The sequence below is a fragment of the Tupaia chinensis genome, unplaced genomic scaffold (assembly GCF_000334495.1).
Source record: "Tupaia chinensis unplaced genomic scaffold, TupChi_1.0 Scaffold000088_1, whole genome shotgun sequence".
Lineage (NCBI taxonomy): Eukaryota > Metazoa > Chordata > Mammalia > Scandentia > Tupaiidae > Tupaia > Tupaia belangeri.
Genome location: NW_006159550.1, coordinates 4,434,900 through 4,451,751, shown reverse-complemented (window position 1 = coordinate 4,451,751; position 16,852 = coordinate 4,434,900). Strand labels below are relative to the sequence as shown.

Below are 16,852 nucleotides of genomic sequence, written 5' to 3'. Positions count from 1 at the left end.
CTTGAACTAAGCTCCTGCCCTAGGCCTTAAAAGACCAGAACAAAATGGAGTCACTCATGCTAAAATGCCACCTTTTGGGAAGAACTCATAAGGAAAAGGACAGACTTTCTCCTTTGAATGACTTCCAAGTATTAGTATGTAAGTAAACCTCACAGGCTTTGAAGCTCATTTTCAGATCTTACTGAGTGACTCTGTAATATATTGAGACAGTTTGTGACAATAAGATAAATCATAAAGCCTACTAATGTTGTCTAATGAATACTACTGGCCATGCTGGTCCCAAAGCTTTGATTTTGTCATAACATTTCACCCTACAAAGATGCATTAGGACAAGAAGAAATATGCCAGAGATTGCTTTTATGGTCAGTTAATTCGATTGCAATTGGGTACACTGACTGTTAAGATGTAGAAGGAAGAGGAAAGAGAGGAGAGGGGAGGCGAGGGGAGGAAATGAGGAGAGAGAAGAAGCTAGATGTGACAATGCTGAGTCCTCAGAACATATCAGACTTTGAACAGCACCCCACTGGATACTATCCTCGTACAAAAGATGAGGGCATAAAAGCTTATATCCTTAGAAGTGAGTTAATTTACTCTCCGAAACTCCATTATTCTGGCCTTCAGAGCTTATGCAATTTTTACACAACACCAAACTGCCTATATACAAAGAAATACAAGCAATGTACAAAGTCCCTGGATTTGGAAATATTCTTTAGGAGTACAATGGTAAAACATGGCTTGTTCTAAGAAAACAGTGATATAAGACAAGGCTCATCCTTAGAGATTTCTGCCTATTAGCTACTAATGAATCCACAGTAATTATTTTAGAATTAGTTATTTTGTTTTATTTATTATTATTATTTTTTTAATTTGCAATAGAATGCATGGACTCACCAGAGAGAGAGACAGAGATAGATGGGGGGGGCAAGAAAGCAAGCTGCCAGGTTCAGGACTAGAACTGTGGTTGGACACATGGGAGTCCAGCATCCTAACCACCATGCCACCTGCTGGCCCCAGAATGTGCACTAATTAATATTGTGCAACAATAAAGAGAGCATATCCCAAAGCCAACCTGCCATTATTCTAGTCCCATCTCTACCACTTGGACTTATTTGTGCCCCAGGACCTTCATTAATAACATTGAGGATGATGATAATACCTATCTGATTAAGTTTTTTTTGAAGACTAAATGAGTTCATAATAAAAGACATTATTGGGATAATTGGAAATTAGAATACGAACTAATGTTAGATAATGTTATTGTATCGATGTTAAGTCTTGGAGAATAATGGCATCGTGGGTATGTAGGGGAACTTGCTGTTGTACTACATGTATTTAGGAGGGAAGCATCATGATAGTATGATGTCTGTAAGGGCCTTTTCAACGATTTATCAAAATATATATATGAAGAAGGCACACAGAAATAGAAATTGCTTAAATCTAGGAGAAAAGTGTAATAAGGGTGCTTGTGCACAAGTCTTAAAACTTTTCTGAAAGCTTGATATTTTTCAGTACAAAATGTTAGGGACAATGAATTGTTGCTTGTAATGCCTTACGGCTATCAGACTAAAATCACTCTGAGGACAGAGTTCTTCATTTTCATGTGTTCAGTGTCTAAATATTGTCTGGTTCTATTCTAGGTATTTAGTACATCTGTGAGTACGATCAATGAGTATATAAAAACATGAATGAATTTTTGCTCTGGCATCTCGCCACTACCTACTTTCTTTCACTATTCCTATTAGAAATTTGCTTTCAGATTTATTATGGAAGATGTAAACTGCTATTAATATGTAGTATATCATAAAATTCATTCATATTTACTTGAAATAAATTTAACATAACATCCTGTATTTGTATTTGTTAAATATGGGAACTCTAATGTAAGCTGTTTATTCCTCTGATAGACATAGCTGACCCTGCCCACAGGCATGGCAACATCTTCAATATGTTGATTTATCCAAGAGAAAATGTTTATTCTTCTGAGTTTTTAATCACAGTGGAAGCAAGCTTTTCTCCTTTATTTGAACTGTCCCCCATTTATTTCACCTTTTCTCATTCTGAATCTCTTACTTTTCTTAATTATAACACATTTGAGAGACTGCATTTTTATTTGTGATAAAACGCAGAGATAGAATGTACATACAAGTCACATAAAAATACATGAGGATAATAATTAAATCTAATATACAGTGTTGGGTAGGTAGTATGATTAATGAACTACACATTGATTGTATACAGTGCCATTAACGTCAGTGAATCTCCTCTTAGAAGCAGTTCTTATACGATGTTTTTGCAGTTAGCAATAGTGTAAACACAGGAGAAATACGATTTGTAGAACTATAACTCAAAACTTTTAGCCATATTTGATCTCATGGCTTGGTGTATCACTTAATAAATGGCCCTGATTTACAATGACCTTTCAATAACATCCCAGGGAGAAGCAACAAGAAGCCCATGACTCGCAGAAGCAATGACAGAAAATCACTTTGGAATGGCAGCACCTTCCACACTATAGTACACACCTTTGTTAGATTGCACCTTCCTGAGTTGAACTTTGAAAAGAGTGGCCGGATGCAACCCTAGAATGAATGAATTCATCCCAGGTTGGGCCCTCACTGGTGATAGTAATAGTCCTGATCACCATAGCCTCCGTAGCCCTGCCCTTTGTAGTAGCTGTACTCATCCTCATAGGCTCGGTAATTATCCCCACGGGGTTCCCCATTTTCATTTTCATAGACCTCATATTCATTGTCATAGTGATTGGTGCCTGTGTGTTCGTACTCCTCATAACTGACGGAGGTGGTCCCGTAAATCTGTGGTGGAGTTGTGGGAACCAACCCACCATTGGAAGAGGTCGTTGTCTTAGAGCCGCCATTGTCCTGCCCTCTGGTCACTGTGGTTCCTTCTGCAACGGCTCCAGTGACACTTTCTTCTTCACCTTCTTCTTCTCCGTTGTCCCCACCACTGCTGCCATTGCCGTTATCTACCTCTGTGCTGTTGGTGCTGGTACCATTGATGCCTTGCTCATTTTCGTCCACCTCTGCTTCGTTTTCTTCATTCTCATTTTCTTCCTCTTCTTCCTCCTCTTCTTCATCACTTTCCTTCTGTTTTGTAGCCTTGTTTCTTTTATCTCCAGCCTGTAAAGGAAAATTTGAAAGGATGCACATGAAGGGTTGAGAAATTTGAAACTTCAGGCCTTCTATCCAACACAATATTTCACATTGACAGCCATATTCTAGTTACAATGTTCAATGGAAGCCAATTTACTTACAAAAGGATTGTTGAGGATTTTAGAAATTCAGAGTAAACATTTAAACATCTTTTTTTTTTTTTTAAAGGGTTTTGCCATAGGGTGCATGCACTTGGCAGAGAAACAGAGAGAGACAGTGAAAGAGAAAAATGAGAAATCACCCCTTCACACACACCAGGGTGGATGGCCACACCACAATCCCTTTCTCCTCCTGAAATTCTGGACACCCACACGAGCACAGTGTGAGTTTTCAGTTTCCATATCCGGGACTCGAACCACAGTCAGCCATGTGAGAGTTCAGCACCTTAACCACTATGTCCTGCTGGCTACCAGAGTGAACACCTTCATCATGAGTTCTGATGAAAGAAAATTTGCCTACTAAATCTTCTCTGGGGGAGGTACTTCCTATATAGTTTTGCTACTGCTCCCTGTCTCAGTCTTGAAATTCTCTTCCCTGTAATCAATGGTATCTCTCTGGACCATTAATCTATCCCTAAATGTTTGTCCATGTAGTAATATGAGAGGAGAACTTCCCTTATTTTTAAACAAGTAAATTGTATCTGTTCTCCCTTTTTCAATGAATTATGAAGATAGAATAAAATACTGTGTGTATCATGTTAGGATAAGCTCAGATTTCAGTAAAGAAATGAAAACAGATTTAACATTACCGTGATTATTGATAGTAATGCTTTCACTCTGGAAGAATTATTACCTCCTTGGGAAGCTGGATTGCAGCTAACCCTGTGTCCCCCGTTCCAGGCGTGATCTCCTCTCCATAGCCAAGCGTCGTAGTGGAAAGTGTGCTGTTCTCAGCCTCAGAGTCTTCATCTTCATTTCCATTAGAATCTTCATTGTTTTCTTCTTCATTTGAAGCCTCCTGATAAAAACAGCCATAGCAAAAAGACCAACTATGTTAGCTGGAAGGTAACTCAAGATTTACTGGAGATGTGAATAACTATTTGGAGAAACTTTGTATCCCTCAGCTGCCTTTCACCCAAAATTGACAATTCTAGTTCCCTGTATACCATTTCACTTCTGCTTTCTAAGAACTCAACTCAAATTTACCTAATTTTATTGATATTTCTCATCCCATAGTGTGTTTTAGATATTTCTACTTTCTATTTTAGCAATTCAAAAAAGTATGGGTGTTTTGGGCATTTGACATACAATTTTTTTCTGTACAGAGAAAAAAAACTCAACACTCCAAGAAATTCTTACTGGCATGTTGTTATTATTATTATAATTTTGGAGAAATTTTTGCTATAGGGCATGTGAGCTCGCCAGAAAGACAGAGAGGAAAAGACAGACAGCAAGAAATCACCCCCTGGAGGGATGGCCACACCACAATCCCTTCTCCTCCATTCTCCTCTGGGGATCTTGGGCACGCACCCACATGCACCCGGTGTGAGTTTAAGCCACCAGGTCTGGGATTTGAACCGTGGTCGACTAACGGGACCCCAGCGACATTGACATTATGACAACTGCTAGTCCCCTTACCAGTATGTTATTGCATGATGTTTAAAAAATTGATGCTCTTCAGATGACTGCTTATTATAATTTTAAACATTTCACTCTTTTTTTCTTTATTCTGTGTTGTTAAGAGTTGTTTGTTAATTGAGCTCCCAATATAATTTATAGCTAATATTAAAAGGCAGGATTTTATATAGAGAGAATGTATTTATTTGAAATGACTACTGAATTCATTTCAGTACTTTTAAGGAAAGAATGATATTAGGGTAACTGTAAGACTTCAAAACAAATAAACAAAGTCCAGATTTATCCTGCCTTACTATTAAGACACAGTGACTAAAGCAGAATATGTTTGGTTTATACCATTTATAAATCCCATCGTTTCAGTGAAGAGACTTGATGCTCCCAGAGTACACCCCAAAGCAGTCGCTGAAATAGTTGGGTCAAATATCCCACAAACATTATGGTGGATTTTTGTTTTTATTAATGTTTATGCTTTATTTCAATAGACTAAACCTTTCAGGGGTAGAGGAAGAAATAAATATTAACATCCTTGGCAAGATTCTTAGAGAAGCAGAATACAATAGTTGGGTCACCTTTTCACAGGTGAAAAAGCTGAGGTCCAATGGGATAAATGATGTGTATGTGGTCAGATAGCTGGAAGTTCATAAATGGCAGGGTCATGACTAGAAATTCAGTTGGCAAGGCAATTTTACAGTCATTGTATAGCAAATAGTTGTAGTTAGGAGGATAATCCTTAGTTCTTGTGTAAGATTGCTAGGTGGAACTTCAGGCAAAATGTCAAGGGATTTAGTGGCCTTTCTTTAAGTTAAGAATGTAAATGATGGTATGGAAAATTCTACTTATTTTGTTCCCACACTATTTTGTTTTCAAGATAGCTAACACTTATACATGATTCATTTTGGACTGTCATTGTCTGTGCATAAATAGCCTCTAAGAATACCTGATTCCCAAACTAGTGGATAGCTATAATTGACTGTCCAGGAAAGTGCATCCTAATTGGTATGTTTCCTTAGGCAAGAGGGTTAGTTATAAATATGTTAGCACAATTTCCAAGAATGTAGATGAATTTTAGTTATGAACTACACAAATTTGTACACCTATAGGAGAATATTTATACATCTCGAGTTTATATTTCTGTAAGAACATGAATTTTGTTACAGTATTAGACACAAAGAATATGGAATTCCTATTAAATAGAACAACTCTGGATTACAAAAGGTATATGAATCTTAATGCGGAAGTCTGCATGTTAGATCTTGCACATGAACAACTGTTTGTCCATCTTGTTCCCTTACCCTAACATGGCTGTCTGCTTCTGTAAACCTGCTTGCTGTTCCCATGAGAAAATAGCTTGTGATAGCCATATAGAAAACCATATCCAGGACGACATCTTGCAACTGCTACTGTCTTTGCTAACTAGCCTGAAACCCTTTTGTTTAGCAATGTAACTGCTTACAATGGAAACCCCACTCCCCTCAGAAATAATTAACCTGCTTGATTCAGCTTCCATAACTGCTTGCATAGAAACCCCTGGTAACTGACCCCCTATAAAAAGACTACTCAAGCTTCGGTCGGGGCTACAGTTCTGACTCTCAGTCCCCTCACCCCCTGCACCCCCTGAGCCTCAGGCTGTAGTTGCTGGCCAGCTAATAAAGACTCCCTTTAAACTTAACCTGGCTTTGGTGGTTGTTCATTCAGTGACACACTACACTAATAAGACTGTAGAGGATATAAATTAGCTTGTACATACCACCCACTTATTAAATTGAATTTTAAAAGTTCATTCCTTGGAGCCAGCAGGTGGTGTAGTGGTTAGGGCACTGGACTCCCACATGGCTAACCCTGGTTTGAGTCCCAGACCTGGAGGTTTGGAAAAAATCACACTGGTTGCAGGGTATGTGTGCAAAAATCTCAAGAGGAGACTGGAGGAGAAGGGATTATGGCATGGCCATCCTGGGTGGTGGGTGATTTCTCAATTTCCCCCTCTCTGTCTCTCTTTGGCAAGTGCACACGCCCCTTAGCAAAAACTTTAAAAACTTTTTTCATTCCTTAAAATAAGTATTGCCCTGAGTTCAAGATTATTTGTCTTCTACCATCACACTCTCTCTACCTAAATACAAATAATACTTTCTGTTGCTTTCAATCATATTTTTTACTTTCTTCACTTAAAATAGAAACACTTCTGTTTTTATGCAGCAATGAAAGGTAACTTTATCCACAGACTGCAGCCGTACTTTAAACAGGTCATTTTAATTTATTCTAATTTAAATAAAGTCTCACTTGTTCAAAATAGAAGACTGTGAGCAGTTGGTCAGGTAGTAATGGCGATTTGCGAAGTCTAGGCTGTAGTAGACTAAGTTTTCATTTGTTATTTGTGCTGCCTACTTTGTTATGAAAAGACTGCAGAGTTCCTTACCTCTCCTTCCTCCTCCTCTTCAGAACTATCACCGTCTCCGTTTTCTTCTGACGAGTCACTGCTCTAGAAAACATGCAGAGGAGGGTGTGTGTGTACTCATTTGCATACATGTGTGCAGCGGCAATTCAGATTCCCTGCTGATTGGACTAACAGAAAACACACACACACACATTTGCTCAAATAAATCAATATCACCATCTTGATTGACTTATTTACGGAGAGCAGATCTCATGCTAATGTGAGAAATATATGAGAAATAAAGCATACGTGAAATAAAATTAGAAACAGGCATTTTTCCGATGAGCAATGTACCAATTGGGATACCTCATTTTCAACCCCAAAAGCATTTATGATATATTGAAACATTCTGTATGTGAAAACTGGACCAACAATCACAGAATTGTCTAACTCGAAGAATGAGAGAATTATCGGGTTCAATTTTACATTTTATAAAGGAGGAATCAGAAACCTAAAAGTGGTACGATTTCTCCAGCCAGTTCAAGGCATATCTTGGCTAAGACATAGATCATATTGTTTTGTTTTCTTGGTAGAAATAAAATAAATGATGATACAGCTTAGTATAAAATATAAGTTGTTACTGAATGATTCTCTTAAATAATGAACCTTTCTGGTATATTTAAATTAGAATTTGAGTTAAAAGAATTACATTTGCATATATTTTTTAGTATCTTTCAATCTAATGAAAGCTAATCCCCAATAACATTAATTTATACATATAAATAAAAGATATTAAAGAAAAATTGATTCATGTAGGAGATGTATAGATTGCCATTTCTCTAAAGAGCTCAATATTGAATGGGAATAAATTATACCAAGAATTATATGTTTGAAAATATAAGTTAAAGAGCTTTGCTACTTTTGGAAAGGAAATGTAAATCTAAACATCTATTAGCAGACCCTTCAAGATAATAGAGAAGATTTTTAAAATTTTTTTTCCCAGTGATGACCAAACTAGATTTTTCTACTTTTCTGCAACACCTCTAATGGCACCATGTGTACAAATGGCTACCCAATAAAAGATTCTGTCTTTTCCTGCCCTCCATATTTCAGCTTAATTCTGGTGACCTAGTTAAGTATCTTGCATTTCAAAAATATATCTGAAGAAGCACCTCAACCTCTGGGTTAGAAATCAAATGAGAGAAGGGCCAGCAGGTAGTGTGGTGGTTAAGGGCTCTGGACTCCCACATGGCTGACCGCAGTTCTAGTCCCAGACCTGGCAGCTTGCTTTCTTACTTTCCCTCTTGCTCTTGTTCTGTCTCTCTCTGGTCAAATTAAAATAAGTAAATAAATAAAGTTAAAAAAAAATTCTTGTAATTTTTTTTAAAAAAAAGGAAAGAGAAAGAGAGAGTGGGAGAAGCACCCTCAATATCGTCTCATCATGCTCTGATCCCCTCCCCCCACTCCCTAGCTAGTTGAGATCTTGAGAACCTGCGCCCAGAGTGTTTTCAGGCTGACCTAAGGATCGAAACCCTGGCCGCCACATGGCTTCCTGCCTTGCAGGGCCCTGTATTACCGCTGCTCCCCAGCCGAGCCTCCCTGCAACTTCTGACCTCAGTCCCCTTGGTTCTGCTCCCTCTGTTCCAGTCATAAGGACCGCTTGCTTGTTCCAGCCTCGGGATCCCCGCATCTGTCTGTCCACTGCCTGGAATGTTTTCTACCACTCTTCACTGGTAGGCACTTTCTTAGGGAGACTCCTTGCCCAGCAACTAAAATGTCAACATTTTATAACCCTTTCCCTGCTCTTTTTCCTCCACAGCATTTGCCACATTATCTACCATATCATATATTTATTTACTTACTTTTGTCAATTTCACTCACCAGAATATTAACTTTATGAGAGATTGTTCAAGGAATAAAAAGTTGGCAAACATACATAAGTTCTTCCATAGCATGAAATAACAAGACAATGCTCCCCAACTCATTTTACCAGTAACCTTACAATAAAAAAAAAAAAAAAAAAAAAAAAAAGATGACAGGAGAAAAAGCACAAGCAAATCTCACTTGTAAACATAAATGGAAAAATCCCAAAGAAACTACTGGGTCATAGGAAAAGTCATGATGCATTTTTCACAGAAAGACAAAGTTTCTGATGAAACTCTACACTCACCTAGGGCAAAAGCTCTTAAGTGTACTAGTAGAAAAATTCCGGAGTCTTAAAGAGGGTACCTACCCAACAGTTAGCAAATTCCTTACTTAGCGCTAAGTGTGGAGCGCTCTCCCTATCTTCTTCATACCACTGAGCCTTCCCATCTGTAAACACGGGGCATGCCTCCAATATCTAGGAGTTCTTCTGTGTTTGGAATGAAGTTTTCTACTTTTCCCCTTAAAGGTCTTTCGTACACTTATTTACCAATTTTATTTTAGGAGTAGCAATGCTAGTAAGCATCCCTTCCTCATTCCCAACATGTATAACAAGATTCCATTTTTACAACATACAAAAACAGGCAAACTGCAGTACAGCATGGAGAAAGCGCCCATTTGTGTTGTAAAATGAAAAGAGAAGCCGAGAAGTTATTCCTGTAAAGGTCAGTACCGTGGTCACCACCAAGGGGAAGGAAGAAAACTGCGATCAGGAAGGGTCACATGATCTGTTCTCCACGGTGGTAGCTGGGATTATTTTTCATTTATTTATTTTTTGCTTTGTTACTGTTTCTTTGTGACTACTACACATTTTATGTACCTCTTAAAAGTTACATTTCACCATAACACTAAACGCTAAAGATATAAGAATAAAATAAAAAAAAAGAACCTGCCCATGAAAATGTCTACGATCAACATCTTTAATGGGTTATTTCTTAGACCACCCTTCCTTCCATTTTTCATTGTTTTCCCCATGACTAACAAGGTACTCAGATGTCCTCGTTTTACCCTGGTCATTTATATTTTCTAGGGGGAAAAAAAGCACATTTCAAATGTATAGTGCTGAAATATTTATTTTACTTTTCAAAAGTTCTTTTAATACTTAATACTGATTATATTACTTCTAACAGTAAAATTACTACTAAGTTAACATTTATTATATACTTAATAAAAATAAGTTAACATTTATTATAAACTTATGGTACATCAGGCTTTCTTCTAAGAGTTTTATACATATTGTATCATTTAATTCTCACAGCAATTCTATGAGGGAGTTACTATTATTTTTTCTACTTCCTACACTCAAATCTGAAGATATATACATTACAGAATCTTACATGCATAAAAGCATTTAATTTCCTTTTTTCCTTTAACTATCATTATCAGATATTTATCAGTTGTACTGGCCTTTATATTGAAGCTATACATCCATCAATAAATTTGCTTGAAAATGTCTTCTGTTTTTTTACTGCCTTATTGTTAGTCCTTAAGATTTTTTCCCCTTTTTGCCTCAAATACTTTGGCCAACTTCCTCTGATGTACGGACCTTAAAATATTGCTCAATATTATAATTACTGAGTCGATAATCATAAGACCATGAAATGCATTCCCTTGGCCAGGCTGGGGTGCAGTCGGTAGCAAACTGAAGTGCAGTGCAGGAGTCCACGCGGCCTACCACAGTTCTGACCCCAGAATCGGTGTGCCAGTCTGCGTGCACCTGGGCACACGTCCAGACCCTGAGTGGCGGCAGTGCTGGGAGACCCTGTGAGGACACTTCTTGTTCTCTCTCTTGTGAGTACACGTGCATGATCATAAATAAAAGAGCTTTAAGAAAATGCTTTCCATTTATCACTGGCCACAAACCAAAGACCAGAAAATAATGATTAATGATAGTAATCATGTCTCTTTTGAGAAAAGTAGTATTTCATTTGTTTCATTTCTAAGGATAAGAATGGTAATATTTGCTTATTTACCTCATTATTAATAAATTTTAATCGAACTGTGTTGTGGTCAGAAAATGTTTATGTAGCATCTATTTTGAGTAATTTGGTGATTTCACTTTATAACATATCACAATATCAAATTAATATTCTCTTAGGCTCAGAAAGTATATTTTTAATTATTTTAATCAATATTTGTGATATGCAACTTCTCTATCAAAGATTGATAAAAACTGTTTTATACACGTCCCACTACAATGTAGTTTTGTCCATTTCTCCTCAATTTTGGTTTAGTTATTAGGTGCCCTCTAATCTGGCCTAACAAAAGGTAGAACTGTTACATTTTCCTTTTACCTTCTACAAATGTAATCAATATAATATGCCTCCTGATGGTGAATGCTCTTTAGCCTTAAACTCTACTTCTTAATCACATTTCTATTATTAATATCCTTAATTTTTTGTCAGGCTTTTTACACTGCATTCTTGCTCACATCTTTTTTTATGTAGAGGATTTTTCTACCTTAGGGCATGTGCGCTCACTAGAGAGAGAAAGAAACAGAGAGAGAGAGAGTCAGAAACAGTGAGAGCGAAAGTGAGAAATCACCCCCCAAGAGGGGATGGCCACACCACATCCCCTCTTCCATTCCCCTCCTGGGATCTTGGGCACACAAACGCTTGGTGTGTTTCAAGCCTCTAGGTCCAGGACTTGAACCATGGTTGCCCATGTGGGAGTAAAGCAACATAATCACTATGTCATCTGCTGGCCTCTCTCACAGCTTTATTGTCATTTCCAATCAGTTTGTAAAACATGTGTCCTTCAGAGTTGAAACTATTTTTCTTTTAGTAACAGAATATCTGACCCACCTAGCAATGCACTGTATTGGTTACTACACCATTCTATGTTTTTTAGGACGATATTTCCCTATTTCATTTTTATTCCTTTGCTATATTACTCTATTCTTTTTTCTATCCAGAAATCAGATGCTGTTCATTCTACTTTTATTTTAAAACCAATTCCATTATATTTTTATAAATTATATTCCAATCATATATGCCCCCAGATGAATACGACTGCACTAAATGACTGTTAGAAAACCACGTACTTATTTAGAACTATTTACAACCTTCTTCTCTTCTCTATTTTAAAGTGAGAGTACAAGTATTTCCTATTTCCTGGGTCAATGTAGGTAGAATTAGAAAGAAAAGCTAGTTAATATATCAGAAAACAACTGCAATCTTAAATATAAGTTGCACAGAAACAAGAGATTTTTGTTATTCAAACACCCACTACTATGGGACCAGCATAATGGTTATGTCACTGGACTCCCATGTAGTCAAACACGGTTGGAGTTCTGGATCCAGTGACTTAAACTCACACCGGTGTGCGTGCCAAAGATCCTGAGAGGAGAATGGAGGAGAAGGGATTGAGGCGTGGCCATCCCCCCTGGGGGGTGATTTCTTACTTTCTGTCTCTGTCTCTCTCTGTTTTTCTGGTGAGCACACAGGCCCTCTAGCAAAAACCTCTCCAAAAAAAAAAAAGCCCACTACTATTTAAATCGATTCATTAGCAAGTCATTATAGATTAGGATTATTTGTCTTGTCATGTAAATTGCAAATAGTTTTGGAGCTTAAAGAAATCTGAATTGTTTACTCACCAAATCAAAGGAAGTAAATAGTCAACTCACTAAAAATATAGTATAAACTGTAGGTAAATAAGAACAAGAGGCAATCTACCTATTAACATATACATAAAAACTGAAACAACAAAACATCTAACCTATAGAATCAGAATAGAATTTTTAAAGTACCTAATTTCAGCAAGGAAACACAAAAAATGGGTACTGTTCTTAAATTACTAGTAGTAACTCAAATTTGGAAAACGTTTCTGAAGAAGAAAGTGTGTATAAAACTCTTTAAAATATGTATTATCTAGTATAACCCAGAGAAGTAGAAGAGGTCTTTTCACAATGGTGCTTTCCACAGTAGGGTTATTTTACAGGGTACTGAGAAATGAAATTTCTAAAAGGAAGAATTTTTTTTTAAGTTTCCTATGAGGTACGTGTGCTTGACGAAGAGAGAGAGAGAGAGAAAGAGAGAAAGAAAGTAAGAAATCAACCCCCGTGGGATAGCCATGCTGCAATCCCTTCTCCTCCATCCTCCTCTAAGGATTTTGAGTGAGTACGTGTGCGCGCGCGCACACACACACACACACACACACACACACACACACACACACACGCCTGGCATGATTTTCAAGTTGTTAGGTCTAGGACTCAAGCCATGAGGCCTGCCATGTGGGATCCACCACCTGACCCACCATGCCAACGGCTGGCCCTATAAACAAGAATTCTAAATGTTAAAATAAAAACTTGAATTAAATTTTTTAAAAGTATTAAATGCATTAAGTAATAAAGTATTTGGCTTTGTCCAAACTGAGGTCTAGCTTGGCTTCTGGGAAGTACTCTGTCATAACTGATAAAAATGTCTTGGTTACAGAAAGGGGGCTGGCCACATCAGGAAGTAGTGTGGCCCTGCCATGTACCCAGTACTCTTAGAGGAGGAGATGCCCATGCCAAAAGACCAGCCGCATGATTGAGAGGTTGGAGGGGCTCGCTCACCATCCTATCAATCAACCTGGAAGCTGAGATCAACTAAACGGATAACCCATCGATCAATCACGCCTGGGTAACAGAGCCGCAGTAAACATCCTAAACACCAGGAGGGCTCGGGTAAGCTTCCGTGCAGGCTGGTTCATACCTGTGCCAGGAGCATAGCACATCCTGAGGGTGAGCTTTACGTTTAAAATCATCCCATGTCATGTTCTTTCCTCCAATGGCTGATACTCACCTGTGTTCTTTCCCTGTATCAAACCATTACCCTGAGTTCCGTGAGTTCGAGTCTTTCACCTAACTGTCAAACGAGAAGGTGGTCTGGGGACTCTCCAGAGCCTGCAGTGGGTGCCAGAAGACTTGGGCAAACTGGGCAGTCTGGACAACTGTCCTCTCAAACTCTGTAGTTCAGTTGACTCCAGGTCTGCAGGACCAAAGTTTACAAAGCTTTCTGTACTTACAGGTACCCACGTATCACATAAAGGACTAAATGTAGATATTCCCAAACGTTAGCATCGGTTATATCTGAGTCCTAAGACACTATTACTGTTCAGGTTGCCCCTTTCTATGTTTTACTAGTTTTCTACAACAGATACTTACTTTGTTTGTGATCAGAAAATAAATATTTTTAAAATGTGGTTAAGTAGCAAATTCATTAACCTAAAAACAAAAAGAAACCAAAGCTAATATTACTTTTTAAAACCATCACTCTGGAGATCTGGGCATTGTAGCACATGTCTATAATTCCAGCTACTCAAGAGGCTGAGGCAGGAAAACGATGAGTTTGAGGCCAGCCTGGGCATCATAGCAAGACTGTCTCAAAAACAAACAAAAGGGACCAGTAAATGGTGTCATGGTTACATCACTGGCCTCCAGAGTCCCGGATCCAGCAACCTAAAACTCATGCAGGGTGCATGTACGTGCGTTCCCAATATCCCAAGAGGAGAATGGAAGAAGAGGGACTGTGGCGTGGCCACTGCCTGTGGCGGTGATTTCTCACTTTCTATCTCTCTGTCTCTCTGCGAGTGTATGCACCACATGGCAAAAATCTCTCTAAAAAACAAAACAACCACAACACCAAAAATCATTCTAAGGTCCTACAGCACACATTTTTACTGAGTGATAACTGAGTACCATCAAGACACACAGTTTGTTTCCGTAACAGTTCTATCACATTACTAAAGAACAAGTAAGGATGGGGTTTCAATGCTACAGCTGTCCATGGTGCACGTAGCTGGCCTGCATCCACATGAAAGGAGTTCATAGGAGCCTTCGAAAAGTTCGTGGAAAATGAGTATTATGCTGAACACGCATTGTGAAAAAACGATGCAGATTTCAAAAAATATTCCACACCAAAGTAAACGCTTACTTTAATTCCATTTTTTCTATGAGCTGTTTGAAACCCCATCACAAACAGGAACAAATGCCATAAATATAGATACAATGCTATCCTGGAAGCAAAGAAACCACGGAGGGTTGGGGAGAACAGGACAAAGAGAAAGGGACAGGATATCCTCAAACTCGACGAGAAGCCAAACAGTGCAAGACTCTGCTCTGTTTAAATGATGGCGCTTCTCTACCTCTTACCGTAACTGCTGGTGAGCAGCTGTCACGTCGAGCCATACCGTTCGGGGTGTAAGCATACAATCGGGGCTTACAAAGATGAGATACTGGAGATTTGGAAAAGGGAAAGGGATCAGAGCAAAGATGACTGGGGAAAAAAATGGCCTCCGCTGTATTTTCCATTAGCTACAATTTTATTCCTAATGGAGACATGTTTGGAATTCTGGACAATATAAGTGAGTTTGTTCAAAAATCAATAATGTCAAGCTGACACTACAGAACATACAAAAATGTTTCCTTAATGGAATAAAAAAAGAAGTCCGGGTAAGCAGGAGGGGGCAAGGACCAGCACACGCCTTCTAAACCCAAGGCCACTACAGGTGGTCTCAAGTTCTTAAATCTGAGGAAAAGGCAAAATTACCAACATGTACACCTCATGTGCTAATCAATTACCTGATGCAAAAATGCTTGAGATAAATACACTTAGTATGGATTATGTCAGCTCTTCAATTAGGACTGAATTCACAGTCATTTCGAAAGCTGCTTTTAATGGTGTTCTCTGCGGCCACTTCTTCTCCCCTGACACTCCTCATCATCCCACCTTAAGCTATCGGTCCCCCAACAGTGAACCGAAGAAATCAATCTGCTAATGTATAATTTGGAAGGCTCCTCTGACTAACAAATGGATAATTGATTCCTTCACAAATGCTGCATCCCCATGGACACAGAGTGGAATGAGTAAGGAAGAGAAGACGGAGTGCGCTCCGTCCTCCCAGAGACGCGCCCGTTAGCAGCCGAGGCCCGCAGGCGAGCCACCGAGCCACCGAGCCACCGAGCCAGCAGGCCGTGTGTCCGCGCCATGTGTGAAAAGCAAATGTGCGTCCCTCCAGACGTGGGAAAAGCCCGTTTTCCTGCTTATTTCACTCTCTGGAGGCGGGAGGTGGGCAGCCCACGAGAAACCCTCCCTCCTGTAGGTTTCCTACAAACCTACAAAACCAATACTTGAAAGCCAAACGTTCGAGTTTAAATATAAACTCTCAAATCTTCCCGGTTGCTCTGAAATTCCATTGCCGACATTAATCCCCCATTGATAGATGATGGGGAATATATTTATCAACAAGCCATCTTGAAGTTGGAGGCCTTTTGGGAAGCTTTCCTCAAAGTCCCAATCCAGAGGGGCAGTAAGAGTGACAGAGAAGGTGGGAGCTTCAGCCAGTTCCCCAGACAGCCGTCCCCTCGTGGCCCTCAGATCTGTCACTCCTGAGCAGCGTGGAGGGTGTGTCTGCCCCTCACTGCCATGTGCCCTCCCTGAGGGGGCCAAGGACTCTCCGAGGCTGAGGAAAACGAGACTCTTCCAGGCAGGCTCCACTTGACTGTGAGGAACAACCCCTGACCACTGCTGCCTTCCAGCTCTCTCTTCCCTCAGCAGTGACAACCGCATTTCTACTGTTAAATTTACTGCAGTGAGCTCTAGAAACTCTGCTGAATAAAAGAACTCATCGTTTATGGTCCTGATGACAAAAGCCAAATCCTTACCTTGCCCATCGGTGCCCCAAACCCCCAACAAAGAGCCTAGAACAAGGGGAACCCACTGCACATTGTCTGGTGCGGCCTTTAATGGCAGTTAGTACAATACGCTTTCCTGTAAGAAAACGGGGGAAGTGGACTTCAGAGCACAGGTGGACACGTATCAGAGAAA

General features: G+C 39.2%; 2 protein-coding genes across 3 annotated transcripts in view; both read right to left on the bottom strand.

Annotated features, from left to right (window-relative positions):
* VPS41 (VPS41 subunit of HOPS complex) overlaps positions 1 to 16,852 on the bottom strand; it is a 190,384-nt gene that overhangs the window by 120,211 nt on the left and 53,321 nt on the right. The gene's annotated exons all lie outside the window — the stretch shown is intronic.
* On the bottom strand, positions 2,062 to 15,213 carry LOC102496902 (bone sialoprotein 2). Its single transcript, XM_006143032.3, has 4 exons — positions 15,178 to 15,213; positions 7,161 to 7,223; positions 3,963 to 4,127; positions 2,062 to 3,137 (listed from the first exon to the last, which is right to left on the bottom strand). Exons 1-4 carry the CDS (start codon positions 15,211 to 15,213, stop codon positions 2,613 to 2,615), a joined length of 789 nt encoding a protein of 262 aa, XP_006143094.1. The 3' UTR covers positions 2,062 to 2,612.

Coding starts and splice junctions, on each gene's coding strand:
- LOC102496902 (XM_006143032.3), bottom strand. CDS start 15,213: ATGGCTCGACGTGACAGCTGCTCACCAGCAGTTACG. Junction 4,128..7,160: donor AAGAGGAGGAGGAAGGAGAG/GTAAGGAACTCT, acceptor TGTTTTTATCAG/GAGGCTTCAAATGAAGAAGA. Junction 3,138..3,962: donor CAATCCAGCTTCCCAAGGAG/GTAATAATTCTT, acceptor TTTCCTTTACAG/GCTGGAGATAAAAGAAACAA.